At 44.7% G+C, this 21137-nt stretch overlaps 1 protein-coding gene across 6 annotated transcripts in view; it reads right to left on the bottom strand.

Moving 5' to 3' along the window:
* Positions 1–21137, bottom strand: part of LOC148535469 (voltage-gated potassium channel KCNC1-like) — a 121224-nt gene that overhangs the window by 9745 nt on the left and 90342 nt on the right. Inside the window, exon 4 of one of the 6 annotated variants that reach the window (XM_088462643.1) lies at positions 9645–9751. The exons of the other annotated variants lie outside the window; for them this stretch is intronic. Coding sequence (XP_088318769.1) covers positions 9645–9751 — 107 coding nt within the window. Of the gene's footprint in view, positions 1–9644; positions 9752–21137 lie in introns of those variants that run through there. 6 annotated transcript variants of the gene reach the window in all.

Genomic DNA, 21137 nt, shown 5'->3' with positions numbered 1-21137 from the left:
TGGGAGTTTAGAAGTTGGGAGAATTTTTGGAAATTACACTTCTGCTGCAGCTTCAACGGCTGATGAGTGCACCAACCAGCTTATTAAAAAGTAGAGATGTGCGGGTTCGGTTCTGATTTTCCCGCCAAAATTTTATCTTTCCCGCCAAATTTCAGATCTCAGAAAGAGACAAAAGTCCATGAATGATGTTGTTTGTCCATGAAAGATGACGTTTTGCCTCTTTCTGGCGGAAAAGATACATATTTGGCGGGAAAATCTGAACCGAACTCGCACATCTCTATTAAAAACCAAATTTCACAAAGCAACTGTTCTGTTTCTGTGCTTTTGCATGGGACTTGCTGCAAATAATGAGCATACTAGTTATAGACTTGACCTATGCTCTACCCATATTCCGAAATGCGTGTGTTTCTGCAAGGCCCCTATGTTTACATGCACAGGTAACACCTTGGTACACATAAGCAGATGCAGTGATGACACAAATGTACAGTCTTGTCTTTAGGGCAGCACGCTTATCGTTTTCAGCTTTCGGGCATCTTGGGAGCGATTCAGACCCGCTCGCTAGGCTATGTTCGCACGCAGCCAGCCGATGTTTGCATTCTGCGCATGCGTGCGCATCACAGTGCATGTGCGCAAATCAGTGCGAGCGATCGGGAAGCGTTCGCTCGCTGTGCATAGACAGCCCGGCTGATTGAGTGACAGGAGAAGCCATTTGTGGTGGTGACAGGGGCTGGCCCCTAGAAACGGGGGAGTGGAGGTGCGAACGCAGGCGTGCCTGAGCGTCTCTTAACGCCGTTTCAGAGGTGTGCATAATTAAGATGCAGCGTCATAGTACACGTGACATGGCTGATCACACTGAATCACTGGCAGTGCTTGCAGTAGGGTATGGTCAGCCACAAGAGATGCGATCGCTTCCAATGGCACTCGATATTATCGATGGTTGCATACACTTCCTGGAGATGACGTGCACAAGTGGGCGTCTTAAGACAGGCTGGTGGGGGTCTGCAAACACAGAGCGATCACACGCTAAGACATAGTGGGCGTGCTAATGCCTTGCCGTGCGATCGCCTGCCTTTGCCAGATTTGCATACGCTGGGTGCGTGCAAACGCATCTTGCGAGCAGGTCTGAATCGAGCCCTCTGTTCCTAGCGAGGGCACATACAAATGTATGAAATACAAATTCTGGCGTGAAAGAGGAACATTTACATTATCTACTGTATGAATGCTAACAATCACATGATGTCATCTACTACAGTTATTCAGGCTTTATGGCTTCTATCGATTCATTCTGATTAAAGGAATCTTTTAGAATGTATGTCTTAAGCTGCATACACACGTAAAGATTTTCTGTCCAACCATCCAACTAGTTGATTGGTTGGAATGAAAATCTGGTAAGGTATGGGAGTAAATGATGATCAGCAATTTGCTCCTAAATGCCAGAAAACAGATGAAAATGGTCGTTAGACAAGTTTGTTAAATGTTTAATCTAAACAATTTGTTCAAACAACAGTTTTTGGCCATTTTCCAGCGTTTGGGAGCAAATTGCTGATTGTCATTTGCTTCCATACCTTACCAGATTTTCATTCCAACCAATCAACAAGTTGGATGGTTGGACAGAAAATCTTTAGGTGTGTACCGTGCCATAGTCATTTTTTTCATGTAATAAAATAACTAGTTCCATACATCATTATTTTCTTAAACAAGATTATAGGCCTGATTCTGGGTTGGGAGTAAAGCAACAACAAAAAAATCCCAAGTAACTTTGTATCTGGTACACAGTGCACACCATGTTGTAATGCGAGAGGTGCAAATACAGTATTGTTTTTGTGTTTTTCTTTTTGCATGCAGGGTAAATACTGGCTGGTTTAGCATGCAGCCCACAAAATACTGATCAGGTCTATTGTTACACTTCAATTTAGAGTTCAGTTTAGACGCACCCCACCCAAATCTTACTTGGAATCAGGCCCTATATGTGTCAGGATAATTGTGGTAATAAAATAAGCTCAGTAAAATAAAAATGAAGAGCATTCAAAGAATTTCAAACATTTCTGTTGCAAACATTACCCATAACTGCATGTCGCTATACCTATCTCTGTGCATCCCAGGCACTATATGACTGAGGGATAGATTTATTAAGAGCTAAGGGCCTGGTTCATAGTTATGTGCAACCCCAATAGTTTGTGTATAGCTAGGATGGTGGGAGGACGGTGCATGCACAGGGCCAGTTGTGTGCATGCATGGCCAGAACAGGTCCTGTGCTGTCGCACACAGTGCCCCCTAAGCCGCAGCCTGTCAATCAGGGAGGTTGGGGGCGGGCAGCTATGGGTCTGTTTTAAAAAAAATGAGGGCTTGTCACCCCTGTTTTATAGATGTGCAGTAGCCAGGGTCTGCACCTCCCAATGCAGATTTACTGGCCCCAGCAGAAGAGTTTCGGCGGCCACTCCGAGTAAGCTCAGGCTTACTCAGATGGCTGGACGCAGCACTGGAAACTGCGGTGCCAGCAGGAGGCATTTTGTTTCTTCAGACACCTCCTGAGGCATTAACCATAACTTTGTGTCTGCGATGCGATCAGCATACAGCTCTGAATCAGCCCCCTAAGTCATCTCAATGCTAAGACACACCCTCTATCGGCCCTTACGGCAGCAGTACACAATGTGATAGTGCTGTGATCTTTCAATGTCAGTCACCAGAGAGGGCTTGTGGTAACTGAATCCTCTGACTACCTGTGTGTCCCTCTTTATCACATAGGAATACTGTACTTGTCAGACTGCAGACCTAGGGCCTGATTCAGACCCGCTCGCTAGATGCGGCCGCTCGCTCCCTGCATATGTAAATTCATCTAAGTGACATCAAGGCAGGCGCTCGCAAGGCAAGGCTTAAGCTTTGCGAGTGATCACTTTGTGTTTACAGATGCCCATCAGCCTGTCTTTAGCTGCCCACTAGCGCACGTCATCTCCAGGAAGTATATACAACCATCGGTACATCGGATCTGACCGCAGCGCTTGCGGTTGGCTGTACCCTACCGCAAGCACTGCGAGCACTTCAATGTAAAATTCAACCAGATGATGTGTACTATGATGCTGCCTGTTAATTATGCACGCCTCTGAAACGGCGTTGAAACACTCTGGCACGCCTGCGTCCGCAACTCCACTCCCCCGTTACTACTGCCCTGCCCCTGTTACCACCCACAAACGGCCTCTCCTGTCACTCATTCCACTGGGCTGTCTATGCAGGGCGAGCGAGCACATTCCGATCGCTCGTACTAGTTTGCACACGCGTACTGTGAACTACACGCATGCGCACATTAGCGAACATCGTCAGCAACAAGCGGCCGCTTGCTAGCGTGCAGGTCTGAATCAGGTCCATAGTGTGCTAGATTTATCAAGAGGAGAAGACCTGGTTTTTTTTTGCGTTTTCCTGAAAATAAGGGTTATTACTCCTTTGGGGGCCACCTCTGGTCCTGCATCATGCAACAATCACAAAGGCCATTAGTCTCTCCATCCGGAACGAGCCAGTGAGAATTACCCGGGGTACGGAGGCTCTGCTTCCTAATATGTAGATCTTTACACACTTAACAGATGGCGGGTGTACTGCATAATAATAATAGGTTGATCTGGGCTTCCACGCTATAGATCAATGTGCGTCATCCTTCAGTCGGCCTTTCAGCTCTCCATTTAATAAAAGTGTTCTGGGATGCAGCCATTAAATACTAAGCATTTGTCTCTCACTGCTGTACTCAGGCCTGATTCAGCAAGGAATGCAAAGGAGAGAACGCACGCACCCGTCCGCTGCGAGGATATGCTAGTCAGTGCATACGCATGGAGACAGCAGCACAAGGTGCAGACGCCCAGCCCTATATTATGCCGCCCATCTCCCTTTACTCAAAGCCTGATCTGTACGCAAGATAGCGTAAACATCTGTAGCATCGAGAACCATCGACCACATTTGCATAATAGTGGTTGACCAGACCTCGTGCAGGATCTTGGCAACTTCCTGTGTGCACGGAGCCTCATCAATGTGTCCGTCACCGCACTGGCTTAATTATGGACAGCCCTAAAACGGCGTCCCAATGCACAGGCCACCCCATCGTCACCCACAAACGGCACTTCCTTTTAATCAATATTGGAAGGGGCCTGCGTGCACGCTGTGTGTAGTCTGCGTACGCTTACCTGATCGCACTGGCTAGTTCATGCACGCACAGTGTGATGCATTGACATGCGCAGTACAAAAACATCGGCCAAGTGCGTGTGTTCTCTCCTTTGCGGTGCTTGTTGAATCAGGCCCTCAGTCCGCCATGGTTCCAACAGCTTGACAAAAGAGTTTGCTGCTCATAGATAGAGAGGGAGATTTGTCAAACCTTATACAAAGGACAATTGGAGTTGTTACTCATAGCAACCAATCAACTTCTGGCTATCATTTTATAAAATGTACCAAATGATTGGTGCTATGTGCCAAACCTCCGCTTGTTCTATTTGGGCGGCCTGATAACTCTCTCCCAAGGTTCCCCATCATTTATGTCATACCTGTAATATTATCTGACTTTGATACTAAGGGCAGAATTTACGAAGTAGCGGCTTCTGTAAGCCGCTGCTTCCCGGCGGGTTGCTGGTGAATATTTTAAATGGCACTGGGAGTCACTGTAGAGCATGCCGGGCATTACACTGACTCCGGGTGCCGTTTTAAATATGTACCTGCAACCCGCCAGGAAGCAGCGGCTTACAGAACCCGCTGCTTCGTAAATTCGGGTGTAGTAGGTATTACTATCCCGACAGCGGCAGCCCGGCAAGGGTGAAAATCCCAATCGTCCCTAAGGTAAGTATCGCTAACCTAATTCCCCCCCTAACCCTCCTTAGGGGTGCCTAACCCTAACCTCCCCCCCAAGTGCCTAACACTAACCCCCCCCTCTAAGTGCCTAAACCTAACCCCCCCCTTCCCCGCCGCCTAAGCCTAAGTCCCCCGGGGGGGTGCCTAACCCTAACCTCCCCCCGGTTGTGCCTAACCCTAACCCTCCCTCCCCCTAGCCTATCCCTAACCTCCCGGGGGGGTGCCTAACCATAAATCCCCCCCGGGAGCCCTAAACCTAACCCCCCCGTGCGGCTGTCCACGCCCGGCATCACTTCGATCGGGGTCTGGTTAATGACAGGCATCTAGATTTAGACTCCTGTCATTAGTACCACGCCGGGATTAGAACGTCTGGAAGCCGGCGGTCAGGATTTAGGCCGTCGGCTTCCAAACTACATCCCGTAAATTCTGCCCTTAGTCTGCTTTTTATTCCAAATCCAGAGCTGAATAAGTATATTACTCAGTGGTTCTATATTTTCTTTTAAATATACACCTGTGCCAATATTATTAATCCACCATCAGGGAAGGTGGAGCTGAAATATATACTGCTGGTAAAGCCTAAGAACGGAAATGAGAAGGGAATGGTGGCACCATTCTTTGAATAACCTTAAGGACTATGGAGTAATAAATTGCACCCGATTGCAGGACGCTCGCAAGCGGGTCGATGGTACCCAAATGCGCACCGTCGTACACATGCGCAAGACCCGGCGAGCGACGGGGAAGCCGTCGCTTGGGGTCTCGCACCAAAGGGGGCGTGCTGTCGATGGTGAGTGACAGCACGCCCCCTTAGGTGGGCATGCCGGGGCGTGGCTGCCCAGACGGAGGCGTTCCCATAGGAACGCCTACCATCTGGGTCCGGCCCCACTGACATCCCCTAGTGATGGCAGTGGGAGTGATTTTGGCTCTGATAGAGCCAAAATCACTCCAGGGCTTGCGGCAGCGAGACCCTACCGCAGGGTCTCGTAGCAAGCCCGATGGTTGCGATGGTCTTGACCATCGCGACCATCATCATGGACGCTCGCATAAGCTGTGGGTGGTAACCCACAGCTATGCGAGCGTCCAGGAGGACGCACCAAAAAAAACCCAAAATGCCCTGATTCAGAGCGGGCGCTCGTTCAGAGCGTCCGGCTCTGAATCAGGCCCTAAATGCATTTATCTGCACTGACTATCTCACAGCCCTTTTGCATGTCTTTGTGACATGTTTTCCAGTTTACCTAACGTTAATATTTTTTTTAATTTCAACTGGCCTTTTTCATGATGAAATGTTTAAATTAGTAGGTACATTTCTTTTGTAACCTAAACATTATGGGCATGATGCAAAGTTGAAGTCCTAGATTGTAAGCTTGCAAGCAGGGCCCTCTTACCTCTATGTCTGTCTGTTATTACCCTATTTTGTTCTATAAATGTTTCCAATTGTAAAGCGCAACGTAATATGCTGCGCTATATAAGACACTGTTAATAAATAAAAATAAAATAAATAAGTCGGACCTGTTTGCTCCAGCATTGCATGCATGGAACTAAGGGCCTGATTCAGCAAGGATGGCTATTGCGATCGCAGCTGCGATTACGCACGCAGTCTTACTGTGAAAATATGCTATTGATTGCAATCACTATGCCGTCGCAGCCTAACATAAGACACCCACTTTACCTTAGACACATCCGTAATACCTTGCAAGTCTGCAAAACCATCGGTAACATCAAGTACCATCGCAGCCTCACGCACACTTGCACAAGCTCTGACCTTACTCAGGAATTGCTAACTTCATCGCACGCAGTGAACACACAAGCTGCGTATGGGATTGCAGTGGATAATTTATGCATACCCAAGCAACGGCGTTCAAACGCACTGGCATGTCTGCGTTTCGTAACCTCCCATACACAGCACTTCCTGTCAATTACTCTGCGATGGGTCTGCGTAGTGACTGTGATTGCTGTCCCGAGTCTTCACACATGCGCACTGCGATGCATACGCCTGCGTAAGACGCAGCAATTGGCCGATTGCGTGCGTAATCACGGTTGCGATAGTTAATGAATCAGGCCCTAAATGCGTATATTAGCCCATATGCATACACATCTCTGTCACTATCTGTACACTTAGGGCCTGATTCAGCACGGATCGCATGGCTGCATTCGCACCCACCCGTTAGCTACGAAAATATGCTAATGAATGCAATTGCACGGCAACCGCAGCACTAAACCAAGACGCCCATCACTGTATAAAGCTGCCCACTTCCCATTACATGCATCTGCAAGTCAGCAAAAACATCGGTAACATCGGAACAATTCGCACAGTTGTGGTTGACGTTACCCTACCACACAAACTGATAAACTTCCTGTCGCCATCTAGACCTCTGCCAGCGTATACAGCCGCAGGGGCTTATTTATGAACGCCTGCGTTTTTTCAGATCACCCCCCCATCACCACCTTCAAACGGACACTTCCTGTCAATCACTGTGTGAAGACTCTGCGTGCTCACTGCGATTGCTTCCCTATCGCAGCGCCCGGTACACGCACTGCGATGCGTACGCATGCGCAGATTGCAAACATCGACCGGCTGTGTGCGGAAGCAGCCGTGCGATCCTTGTTGAATCAGGCCCTTGGTTACATAGCCACCATCACCATCATCGATTCCTGATGCAAAATATCCGTCAGCAATCAGGCTAAACTACGTAGTGTTCTCGCTTGGCTGTTTCAGCGGGGCGGGCCTACTTCTAAAGGGCAGAAAGCACCATGCCCTCCGGCGCGGCGCCCCGCTGAAACAACCTGCGGGTTCTGTCCCCTCCCGTGGGATGCAGGTTGCTTCAGGCACATGCACCCGACATCCATTCACAGTGACCGAAGCGCTTGGAGGCTGCCCGGCATGTCTGTAAGTGCGCGGTGTGGTGATGATGCATGCGCAGAACACAAAACATTGCCCATTAGCGAACTAATCGAAACAGCGTCCACCTCTGAAACAGGCCCTTACTTTCATCTCTGCATCAGCCCCTCTGTCATCTTATTAATAAAGTTTGTCAATTTTGTCTCTTACGTAAAAGTATGGTGCTAGAGTCTAACACAGCACAATGTGGTGTCTAACATTATCTCAGCAAAGATGGATTCAGAACTAAGCACATGCATATAACAGTTACAGATGATAACTTTTATTAGTTTCTAGTGGCAATTAAATAAAACTAATTTTCAAAGTATATGCAAAGTTTAAAAATATATTAATGTTAACAGGGCTTAACACTATACGATCCCCTGCAGTGACATTTCTGTGTCTGCGCGGGGCACTGTTTAGTGTTTAGGTGTTGTAGACCGCTGTAAGTACCTGGCAGTACTGTCTATGTACAGTATAGATCTACTGACTTTACTGGGCGAAATGTATTGTAATTTACACCTCAGGTTTTTTATTTTTAGTTTTGTAGACTAATCAATTACAAGGCTATCACCCAGACAAAATATTTCCATGCACTCTCGTTATAACTCTAGATCTTAGTTGTGAGTACAATATTATATAAAGCTTAAAAAGGTACAGTAATTCAATTTGAAGACTTGCTTCGAATTTTCTTTTTGTCATTATTTAATGTCACAATATTGGAAAACAAATGACATATATCATACCTGGCTTTAGAATGGTGATCATGCAGCTGCTGGTGTCAGCTTCCCTTAAAGTTTACACCTACAGCTGTGGAATCACAATTGTAAAGTCAGTTATCCTGTCTTCTATTGTATAGCAAAGTATGTCATATATAAACATATATATAATATATATACTGTATATATATATTTATATATATATATATGTATATATATATATATATATAGGTGTGTGTGTGTGTCTCTGTATGTATATATATATATATATATATATATATATTATCATTCATGACAATTCACCTTTCTAAGATGTTGGGGCTTATGCAATAGGTTGCGATCTGGTGCCGCTGCGGGAACTCCTGCCAGTCTTGTCCTATTTTTAAAGCGGCAATCATTTAAAAGGCAGAACCAAGCTTAAAATGATTGCCGTTTTAAAAATACGGGAAGACTGGCAGGAGTTCCCGCATCGCCACCAGATCGCATCCTATCATATAAGCCCCAACGCTTTAGTGACATACGAGAAGACTGGAGGGGTGCTTTTAGTAGGTTCCAGGCCCGTCCTTGTGACCTAATATCACGCTAGAAGGTGATGTTATTTTTTTGTGTCTTACCTTGATAACAAGTTAAGTTTTATTCCATGACTAAAACATAAACATTGCAATTAATCATGTGGTATTAGAAGAAGTAGATGCCAGTTACAGCTCATGGATAATATCACATGAGCTCTGTTGAGATATTATCAAATGATGTATTGGCCATTGTATGATGGTAACTTGAACCAAGGAGACAGATGGTACAGCACTGCATCTGTTTCCTTCTGTAACTTGCCAACAGTGAGGGTTATTGAGGAATGATCTGAACAAGTTACAATTTACATCCAAAGACTTGCTTTGTTCTGTGCTTCCTAGGCCTCTTACCATGCATTTTGACATGTAGCCTTAGAGCATCAGATCATTTGATAACCAGAATTGTGTAAATGAAATATGAGCAAGATGAAGTTAGGATCCATACTTGGCTGGTGGAACTTTGCTCGTACAATATCTAAAGACGTTTAGGTATTTCCAGCCGTAAAGCAAATAAAATAATCACCATCAATATGGATCTGGAAGTTATGGAGAGAGTTATCTGGTGCATTGCAGAGAGAGAAATGAGCAAGGTTTGTAGTTAATGAGGGTGAGAAAAGGGCATCCCCTTTCATGCTACTCACCCCTAAGACATCATGCATCCTACTGCTTGATCCATGTGGCCGCATTGGCATTGAGGTCATGCAGGAGATCAACGTCTTGTTTGTACCAGTCGTCGTGCTGAGGTGATGGAGCGCAGGCGTTGACGGCTGAAGAGCGAAGGGCGCAGGCAATGAAAATGAAACATGGATGGAAATGAAAATAAACAAACAAACAAAAAAAGAAATGCTTTAATGTAGATGGTGTTATAAAGATGAACTGCCCCCATTCTCCCAGCATGTGTGTCAGCCTGTGTTAGAGAGCTAAATTCTGTTGGATATAGAAGATCACACCCTTTGTATAAGAATTAAGATAGCAATATTCATAAAGAACTAGATAGGAAAACAACTCAATCCTGTATTGCTCCCTCAGCATTGACAGTGACCTGCAAATAACGTGTTTTAGTCATCTTTATAACGTTGGTCACAGGTGAAAACTACTTCAAGCTGTTCAATTCAAGCCGAACCTTTTTGTCAAGCAAAATTGTAAGATGGTGTTTATGGATTTATAGCATAAAGTATAAAGTGATTATCTATTATATATGTGTGCTGGTGTGCCTAGTTTTAGAGGGGCTCAACCACCTCGCTACCCTAACTGCCTGTGGGGGGAGGGGGATTGCAGGTGCTGAAAGGAGGGAATGTTCCTAATAGTGTACCCCCCCCCTGCACCTCCTCCATGCCTCAGATGGAACTGGGACAGAGATTAGAGATATTTACATTAGGGACAGAGGTTACAGAGAGAAGGGGGGAGGGGTCAGAGTGTGGGGGGCAGGGATATGAGAGAGAGTGACAAGAGGGATGAGGGGGATAGAAATGATGAGATGGGACAGGGATGAGAGAAAGAGAGACAGAATGTGAAAGGGACAGAGCTGAGAACTGGGGGATGAGGAGGACAGAGATGAGAGATAGGGAGATGGTGAGGGGAAGAGAAATTAGATACAGGGAGACAGAAGGTGAGCGGGAGAGTGGACAGAAATGAGACAGGAAGATGGGGTGGGATAAGGGGGGAGATAGAGATGAGAAATAGGAAGACTGTAGGGTAGGGGGACAAAGATGAGATACAGGGAGACTGTAGGGTAAGGGGGACAGAGATATGCAGTAGGGAGACTTTAGGGTGAGAGGGACAAAGATGAGTAGTAAGGAGACTATAGGCTGAGGGGGCAAACATATGCGGTAGGGAGACTATAGGGTGAGAAGTCAGAGATATGCAGTAGGGAGACTATAGGCTGAGGAGGACAAAGATGAGAGGTAGGGAGATTATAGGCTAAGGGGGACAAAGATGAGCAATAGGGAGACTATAGGGTGAGGAGGACAGAGATATGCAGTAGGGAGACTATATGGTGAGGGGGACAGAGGTATGCAGTAGGGAGACTGGGTGGTGAGGAGGACAAAGATGAGTAATAGGGAGACTATAGGGTGTGGGGGACAAAGATGAGCCGTAGGGAAACTGTAGGCTGAGGGGGCAGAGACATGCATTAGGGAGACTATAGGGTGAGGGGGACAGAGATAAGCAGTAAGGAGACTATAGGGTGAGGGGCACAGAGATAAGCAGTAAGGAGACTATAGGGTGAGGGGCAAAGAGATAAGCAGTAAGGAGACTATAGGGTGAGGGGCACAGAGATAAGCAGTAAGGAGACTATAGGGTGAGGGGCACAGAGATAAGCAGTAAGGAGACTATAGGGTGAGGGGCACAGAGATAAGCAGTAAGGAGACTATAGGGTGAGGGGCACAGAGATAAGCAGTAAGGAGACTATAGGGTGAGGGGCACAGAGATAAGCAGTAGGGAGACTATAGGGTGAGGGGCACAGAGATAAGCAGTAAGGAGACTATATGGTGAGGGGGACAGAGATAAGCAGTAGGGAGACTATAGGGTGAGGGGCACAGAGATAAGCAGTAAGGAGACTATAGGGTGAGGGGCACAGAGATAAGCAGTAAGGAGACTATAGGGTGAGGGGCACAGAGATAAGCAGTAGGGAGACTATAGGGTGAGGGGCACAGAGATAAGCAGTAAGGAGACTATAGGGTGAGGGGCACAGAGATAAGCAGTAAGGAGACTATAGGGTGAGGGGCACAGAGATAAGCAGTAGGGAGACTATAGGGTGAGGGGCACAGAGATAAGCAGTAAGGAGACTATAGGGTGAGGGGGACAGAGATAAGCAGTAGGGAGACTATAGGGTGAGGGGGACAGAGATATGCAGTAGGGAGACTATAGGGTGAGGGGGACAGAGATAAGCAGTAGGGAGACTATAGGGTGAGGAGGACAGAGATATGCAGATATGCAGTAGGGAGACTATAGGGTGAGGAGGACAGAGATATGCAGTAGGGAGGCTGGGTGGTGAGGGGGACAAAGATGAGTAATAGGGAGACTATAGGGTGCGGGGGACAAAGATGGATGGTGAGGGGGCAGAGGTGTGATACAGGGAGACAATGTGGTGGGGGCATTAGGGGAACAGAAATTAGATACAAGAAGATCTAAGGGTGTGTGGGACAGTGGACAGAAAAGACAGGCCAATGGGGACGGAGACATAGATGAGAGACGGGAAAAAACCTCTGCCACGCTGGCTAGGATAACTAAGGACCCAGCATATGACTGGTTTAATATACTAGTAGAAATTATCAAGTGAAAAAAAAAATGAGTGGTGGTTCTGCTTTCACATAAGCTTTTAATGTTGTCAATGGTTAAACACAATAAGGGGTTTTCCTGGATTCCACAGCAGTTATGTTTTAGTGTTAAAGTGTGACTTGGCATCTTGGGTTGTTATATTGAACTTATATTAGCACCGCTGGAGAGCAGACCATTGCAAAAGGTGAACATTTAACATACTAAGGTGTGTGGGTTGTCCTCCAAGGAAATGGCAGCAATAATATGAGCTATGTTAGTAGGTGACTGGTTTGGATAACAAGTTATTTTGTAGTAGGTGGAAATGTATGGAAGAGTTATAGCATTTATGTCAGAAGTCTGGTATTTTTCTAATTAAGGAGAATTCCACCTGTTGTCAGTTTTCCCCAGGAAACCCCATCTCCTCCCAGTAACAGAACCATAGGAGACTTGCACCCAAAATTCCATTACAGGAGAGGCTCAGCGTTCCTCTCTCACCGTTGCAGCTCTCACCCTGCACTCAATTCATATGTAAATTTGGCATCAGTTAAGGGTAAGTACCAGAATGGTCTGTGGGGTCTATGTTCTAAGCCTTGGAGAAAGATCAAGTGGACGGAGATCAAGTACCAGCCAATCAATTCCTAACTGTCACTTAACAGGATGAGTTTAAAGAAATGACAGTTAGGAACTACATAGACCCCCTGTGTACTCAGGGAAAGGTAAGGTTTCTTGGGAAATGAATCAGTAGTAGATATTGGGCCTGATTTATAGTTGTACGCATTGAGCAATGTTGCTGCATCTTTGGACTCAGCAGTGATGCTAAAATGTGCTAATGCCGCAGGAGTCCTCTTGTGTAAATAGACGCCTTCTGCCGACTTCTGCGATCCGCTGCTGTGTCCGATGGCGGCAGTCATTGGATCAGTCGGCATGAGTCACCTTCAGTTTAGTCAGGATGGCCGGTGGTGTTTTCATGCAGCTGAAGCCAGTGAAGCTGCGTTCAAGGACGCAGCCACTGGCTTCTGCACACTAGGAAAGTGGGGCCAGTATGACCCCGTTTTCTGGGACACTGCCTGGCGCCACCCCCAGCTCTACCCCCGAATGGCTGCTGCCTGTCAATCAGGCTGCGGCGTCCAGGCACTGCGAGCGAGCTGGCAGGAGACCTGCACATGCACATTACTGATCCTGCCCATGCGCAGATCTTCAAACATCGGGTTTGCGTATAACTCTGAATCAGCCCCATTTGTGTACAAAGCAAAATATGTTCCTGGTGTGCGGCACCTGGTTTTGTTCAGTTGTGACCCAAATTAGCAATATATTCCTTCACTGCTTATTGCATCTAGTGGTCTACAAGACACCTGTTTGTGAGATTGCAGAGGTAGAATCTCATATGAATGTACTGCCTATTCCCCATCATTGAGGGCTCAGTCCTCTGAGTATTAAATATAAACAATATAAAATATTCTTGTAGTATCTTTATTAGTCTTCAATAAAAGACATTCACAGCAACATATTCCAGGCCCATAGACGCATTGACTAATCTCTGTCTTGTAACACTGTGCTGGCCACCAAGAGAAATCGGCTTCCTCCCTAAGCATAAGAAGGCCATGAGAAATAACCAACAATTCTGTTTGTAAAACATTAAGGGGGAAGTTTTTCAAACCTTCTAAAAAGGAAAACTTGAGGCGTAGCCCATACTAGCCAATCATTTTCTGCAATGTACTAGTGTGCAAGATAAATGAAAGCTAGGATCTGATTGGACGCTATGGTTTAATAACTCCTCCCCTAATTACTTTAGGGCAGATCACAGCCCTCATCACTTCATATTTATTGAGTCTGTGCCTCCAATTACAATGGTTTAACTGGGCTTAAATTCACAATTTCTATCTTTTATGTCCACTGAATGAGGAAATAGTTTCCCAAATCCTTAATCAGGGCCATTTGACCCGAGCAAAGCCTTGGTAATAAGGGACTGTCTTCAGGTTTGTACTATCTCCTCACCACACAGCTCATTTCAATATCTTGCCCACAGAACAAAATCTTATTTGAATATTTTGGCACCAGTTTGCTAAACAAATTGCTACAAGAACATAAAGTATGGAAATGTCTATCTCCTATATGAGCAGCCCATTGCCCTAAATAAAATGTTAGCCCCTTAAAATATGCAATATGCATAAAAACACGTCTTAGAACACACAAAAGCAGTCATCTGATTACATAACACTAACAGGATTGTGTAATGTTGCCTCTTATTGTCTGCTTCCTGAACTACCGAGCCCATTATTGTACCACTGAATGACTGGCAGCAATAAATTCCCTCATGTCACACAGCAAAAGCAAAAATTGTACTTCGTTGTATACTAATAGAAATCTTAATGAAAGTGTAAGTACCTCTGCTCATTTTATTGCGTATAGAATATATAATGTAAAGTGTTTCTCTATAGTAGCCACACAAAACTTTTGTGAATGAAACCTCAAAGGTGCCAATTCAATTTGGCATGATGCGCCTGGTGAACATCACGCGGTGTTCGGCTGCGCATCGTTTTGCCCATTTTGGCGCAAGTGAAAACTTGCAACGTTTATGGCCGCGATGTGGTGTGGGACGATTCAATGTGGCACTCATCGCCTATCACACGGAATTCAACCAGCCCCACAGGGTCTATTAATTAAAGGAGAAAAGCCATAAAGGATGATATTGATGGAGTTTGGACTTCTATTTATCTGTTATAGGGTTCCTATTGGCTATCGCTTGTGGCAGACCCTCTGGATAAACTATTCACCCAGTGTTAATCTTATTTAAAACGGATTGGAAGGATTACGAAGATACAGATGTGTCCTCATACACCAAGCCTCAATACGTCATGCGGTGCTTGACTTTTTCTCTAAATTTGCAGAGGCAGCGAAACACCGCTCAATCTATACCAAAGACGCCATGCTGCAACTCTGACCGCACAGGAATTAGTTTTAGATATGCGCAACGTCGCACATGAAGCACAACAGAACTTGGCGTGAAAAAAAAGACGCGTCCGCTCCATCGTGGCACTTCGTATACAAAATCTGACTCATTAGCACACAGATGTACAAAGATGGAACTAAGATTAAGACGCGCATTCGAGAAGAAAAGATGCTCTGCACAAACCGAGTAGCCCTGGACCTGGCACGCTGAGAAGGGATGTTTGGCGTAACTGCGGCAATAATTTATGAGGACACATCTGTACATGTCTATTATTTCTTTAACAATTATTTTTTCTATTTTTAATACTAAGAGGGGTATTCAATATGAAACGTAAACTTCGCTGTCGAAGTTTACGTTTCATATCGGAGCTTTTACCTGGGATAACGTATCAGGCGCGCGTCCGCTTATCCCCTTATTCAATATGAAACCTACGAAAACGGGAGCCTACGAAGTGGGATTTGCTTTAAAGTACAAAATTTTCCTTTAAAAAATTGTAGGACCCCCCTAAAGCTGTAAAAACATGGGGGATCACTATGGGTACCCCCGTTTCAGGCTGCAAATGGAAGTCAGGGATTTAAATAGCCGCAGCAGGTGTTTTTTTCCCGACATTGAAGAAGTGTTGCAGAAGAGCACTTAGGTTATTTTTTTTCATTTCTTAAGTGGTCCCATCAAATTTGGGGTACATGAAAATGGGTACTAGCATATTTTTATGTCCCTAAAGTAAGTTTTTAAAAATTCTGCATTTGTGCACCTGCCGCATACTTGCAGAATAGCCCTGAACCTATTTCCCTATTTTTAAACACTTTTTTCCCATTTTTTTTTTCATCCCAATTTTTAAATTAATTTTTTGGGGTGTCCCTATGTTTATTTTTTTATTTTTTTTGACACAGTTCTTTTTAAAATGTCATTCCCAGGGGTGCAGGCTATTTTTTTTAAGCCTGCACCCCTAAACCCCAATTCTGCACTTTTTTTCGCCACCTATTCAGTGGTGAAAAGTTATCCCCGTTTTTTTTCAAAGACTTTTCGAACCTGCGAAAAGTCTTTGAAATTTAATACAGTGTAAAACTAAAACCTGCGATAATAACGTCATAGGTGCGATATTAACGCAAAAAAAGAGCGTCTGCCTGTGTATTTGAACTAACTTTATGCAAACCATGATGAGAGTGGCAGCGTCTGACCAGCAGAAACAGTGCTACTTCCCTCTTACATGCAATGACATTGCACAAGCTATGTGTCAGATGTAAATTAGTAACACACAAAAACAACACATACCTATACCAGCTGCTTATGGACTAGAAATATGCAGGTATATGTTTAAGTGTCATTTTCTGTGTTGTTATTCAGACATTTATACTCCTTACAATCAGAAAAATCTTTACAGTGAGTAACTTGATGTTAATGATATCTTAATCACCCCAGTAACGCTGCAGTGAGTTTTAGCACCAGATGTACGACTAGCCCTATATCCTTATATAATTACAGTGGTTCTTTTTATGGAAGATCAACAGAGCTCTGGAGCTTTAAATAATTAACAGGTCTATTTATTAAATATAGAAAGGCCCATCCTCCCGTTTTCACCAGAGATCATCTCTCTCAATAGTCGCCACCAGTGGCGGCTCTAGAGGTGTGGCTGCAGCACAGTCCAAAATTCAAATAGGGGAGTCACCCCAACTGCCAGTGAGCCCTTCCCGGTGATGTTTGGAGTGGCAGTTGGTGTGGCTCCACTATTTGGATTTTGGACTGTGCTGCAGCCCCACCTCTAGAGCCGCCACTGGTCGCAACTAGAGAACAGTGTTACCAGGTTTCTCCACATGGGGAAGTCTATTTTACGAGAACTGCAGCGATACATTTACCACAGCAGTCCTCCTTTCACTTTCACTATCTTGCGACAGTAGAGGATATTAGTAGATGCTTGTGGAGAAATCTCTTTGTGTGTATGCCCTGAAGACGGTCCCGATGCGGACTGAAACATCGAACCTTTTCCCTGTTGTTTTAGATAAGAAATAAAGATGTAATTCTAACTTTTTTACTACAATACCTGGTGAGTGCCCTCATTTCTATTGAGGTGTAGCCCCTTAAACACCATGCCCCCCCCCCTCCGGAATTCGGAGAATTGCAGTTTTTTACATGCAGTCTTAATATAAGGGCACGACTGTGTCCTTATATATCTGTATATATATAGATATAAAAAATTTTCAGTTCATTATTCAGTTATATAGTTTAACACATGGAAATTAAAGTGCAGCGCTGCAGCTGTCTGTGCCCAAAGTCTACTGTGCATGCGCAGGTCATCGGGAAAATGGCGGCTGCGCCATTTTCCTGGTGATTTTCCTACTGCGAATGCACAAAACACCGGGAAGATGGCCACGGCGGCCATTTTCCAGACAATACTGACAGCGTTGACAGCGCCGACGTGGGACTCAGAGAGGTAAGTATTAAAAATATAGGTGCAGGGTGTGTGGTGTGGGTCCTCCTGGACCCAGAGGCCCGTGTGCCCCGCACGCCCTGCACCCATTATAGATACGCCCCTGCTCACTGTAATGATAAGTTGCACCAATAGCTGATTTCCTATTGCTGCGCTATTGCGCATATTAGCAAAAAGATGCAATAGTCTCTGCAGAGTACAAAACTGTAATAATCTAGATAAGATTTAGGAAAAATGTTTCTCTCACAGTCACATATAAAATCTCAATAGTATATAACTGTGTTTGTTTCTTACAGATCTCTAACGTTGACCTGAATGTATTTGAAAGTGATGGTGCACTGTAACATAATTAGGGACACGCACAAAAAGTAAGAACTGTTTACAGTATTCAGCTTTCCTGTCTAATCACGTGGTTTAATTTGAATTAATTTATTGAGGAATTAAGATTTAGTTACATGGTGGTCATGATTTTGTAATTTTTTCTTTTAATTAGCGCCCAGTCTTTTTTGTTTCTCTGTTCTTTTAAGGAATGTCATCTTGTCTTTGGGCCAGATTCAGAGACTTACACGATGGCGATATTTACTCAGATTGAGCAATTTTAACCAGTGTGCATGCGCGAAAGCCGTACTGCGCATACGCAGTGAGTGATTTGGGATTACGAGCGCACAGAGGATTCTCTCGCAAAGTGAGTGACAGATAGTCAGCGTTTGGGGAGATGTAACAGGGGGTGGCTAAGGAAACGCAGGTGTCTGACCGTTTTTTTAATCACTATTTCAAGGGCATGCATAAATTAGGCATTGCGATCTCATCGCAGCATGCGAGCTCTCAGCGTGTTAGGAGAGACGCAGTGTTTGAGGCAGGTCAGACTTGGCTCAGAAGCTATGTGGGTGCCCGATCTGCCACGATGTTCCCGATGCTGGTGTACGTCATTGGATGGAGCAGCCGTGGGCGTCCCTAGGCTCGGGTAAGCTTAGGAAGGCATTAACATATTATCATAACTGCGATCCATGAGAGGTCGCAGTTGCGTTTGCTTTTGCGTTCAACTCAGAATCAGGCCCTCAGTACAGTGATTATTGTAATTCGTCAGGACACAAAGCACAATTTAATATTGTGTTTCTACAACATAAGAGTAGCTGGCTAAACTTGGTATCCAGTTATTTTCCCACTGTTTCCTCTACAGAAAATTGAGAGAAAAACAGTGGGTGACCATGTAGAACTACTAAATTTAGTATACCTGGATCTTAAAGTAGGTATATTAGTAGAGCTAATGATCAGTTTACTATCGGTAAAAACTCAAGTCATAAGTTAGTGAGTGGAGGAGATGTTCGCTGAGAGCTGCCTCTATAATACTAAAATTCATCTCCTTCCTCAGCTGTGAAACAAGTTACTTGGGAATATTGGGTAGAGAAATGTTATTGGACAAATAAGTTACAAAATATCCACTGAATTTGTCACATGCTTACTCCTTGTAAGTAAGGTGCTGAAAGTTGTAATTTATTCAGCCTTAAGCTGGGTACACACTATTCGATCCGTCTTACGATATATCGTTCTTACGCGGATCGGAACTATATATATCATGCAGATCGTATAGTGTCTACGGCCAATTGTGCATGCTCAGCGGTCTTCCATCGCATTGTCGCATCGGTTTTGCTGCATAGCAGATGGGACAATGCAATGAACGACGCCATGTTGCTAACTGCAGCATTGGACGATATATCGCGCGGTTGTACACCGGATCGTGTAGTGTGTATGGCTTGCGTGATATATATCGTTCCTTCGCGTCGTGCCATCGCTGGATGCACACATTGTATTATATGTGTACCCAGCTTATGTATACCAGTTCTGCAATCACCGCCTTTGCTGACTGTGGCTGCCATGAAGCGATACAGCAGTAGGCGTTAGGCTAAGAAGAAAAGGGGTAGATTTACTAACAGTTATAAAAAAAGAAACGATGGGGGCGTTGCTTTTAGAAACCAATCAGAATGCAGCGACTGTTGTACCCAGTACAATCTAGAAAATGATAGGTGGTATCTGATTAGTTGCCAAGGATAACTCCTTCACTTGTTCTATCTTATCTACCCCAAAATATTTACTTCTCTATTAAAATGGGAGTTTATAGTATTAATTTAACAGGATATAGTTGGCATCCCGGCAGTCAGGATCCCGACCGTATTATGATTAGGTTCAGGGTTAGGCACTAGGGGGAGGGCTAGGGTTAGGCTGTGGGAGGGGAGGATTAGGCTGCAGGCGTGTGGAGGTATAGAGTTAGGCTGCGGGAGGGGAGGGTTAGGCTGCGGGCATTGGAAGGGGGGAGCGTTGGGGTTAGGCTGCGGGATACGAAGATTAGGGTTAGGCTATGGGGAAAGGTGGGTTAGGGTAAAGGTTAGTATACTTACAAAATTCTGTCGGGATTCTGACCGTCTAGATGCCACTGTCGGTATTCTGACCAATGGCGTCCTGACCGCCTGATCCCGTACCCAACTCATTTTAACTGAAACTACTAATAATGCATTGTATAAAATCAGTCATGTACACTTTCTCCATAATATGGCAGACTATAAATAGCAACAATAAATATTATCCTAAATAAGCCTAAGTAACATGACAATAACATTTCCTGACCTGGCTATAATAGTATCTCCTAAAGACTCATAAGGTACATGCTAAATAGACAAAGAAATTGCTGAGTAAGTCAAGAGTTGATCAACCAATGAAATGTGTGGAATGGGATTAACAGCAACATAAAAGTACAATATACAAACTGTTCTATTAGTGTCAAGATTCCACAAGCTCAATGTAATGTTCCGTATTGTAACATGGCAAATGAGTTCTTTTAACATACATGTGACACACACAGACACGCACACAGCGTACAGTACTTATAGTCAAGTATACACGGGTCTCTTGCATGACAGCTAAACCCGACATGCTGGTAACAGCATGACAAGGACATGGGTATGCTGACTAATGTAGCTGTAGTGCATTTATAAGATTTTGGTACAAGTAGCAAAATCTATTGGGAATGCAGTTAATGATAGTAATAAACGTATATAGCATTAAAACCTCAGTCAGATATCGGCCCATTATGATCTGTCACATGAGCTGAAAAACAAAAGAGCAACAAAATAGACAAGGGTCGAAGGACGGAACATATAACATGAACAGATGATGTGCTAGGCTGGCATTTCTAAACTTTCCAACATATAAACATTGAAACAACAGACAATAAAACATATAAGCATGCTGACCCCATACTGGCATTTAATATGTAGTTTACATTACGCCTGTATTTATTCACTCATTAGGTCTGCCTTGCAGGCTTTAGTCACGCCCCGACATTCACACTTCACCTGTTCGGTTCCTAGAGACCCAGACCTGGTGTCAGGTGATAGGGTACATGATTCACAAATGATGTGGCCATTGATGTACAATGGAAGGAGACTGATAGGTTCTCCTTTTTTTTAGCCTTACATGGAGGAATAAGTTGCTGGATTTTTTTTTAAGGTGTGTATTGAGTGCA

This window comes from Taudactylus pleione, unplaced genomic scaffold (assembly GCF_031769625.1).
Source record: "Taudactylus pleione unplaced genomic scaffold, aTauple2 ptg000051l, whole genome shotgun sequence".
In the NCBI taxonomy this organism is placed as follows: Eukaryota; Metazoa; Chordata; class Amphibia; order Anura; family Myobatrachidae; genus Taudactylus; species Taudactylus pleione.
This window is presented reverse-complemented; position numbering and strand designations above follow the sequence as displayed.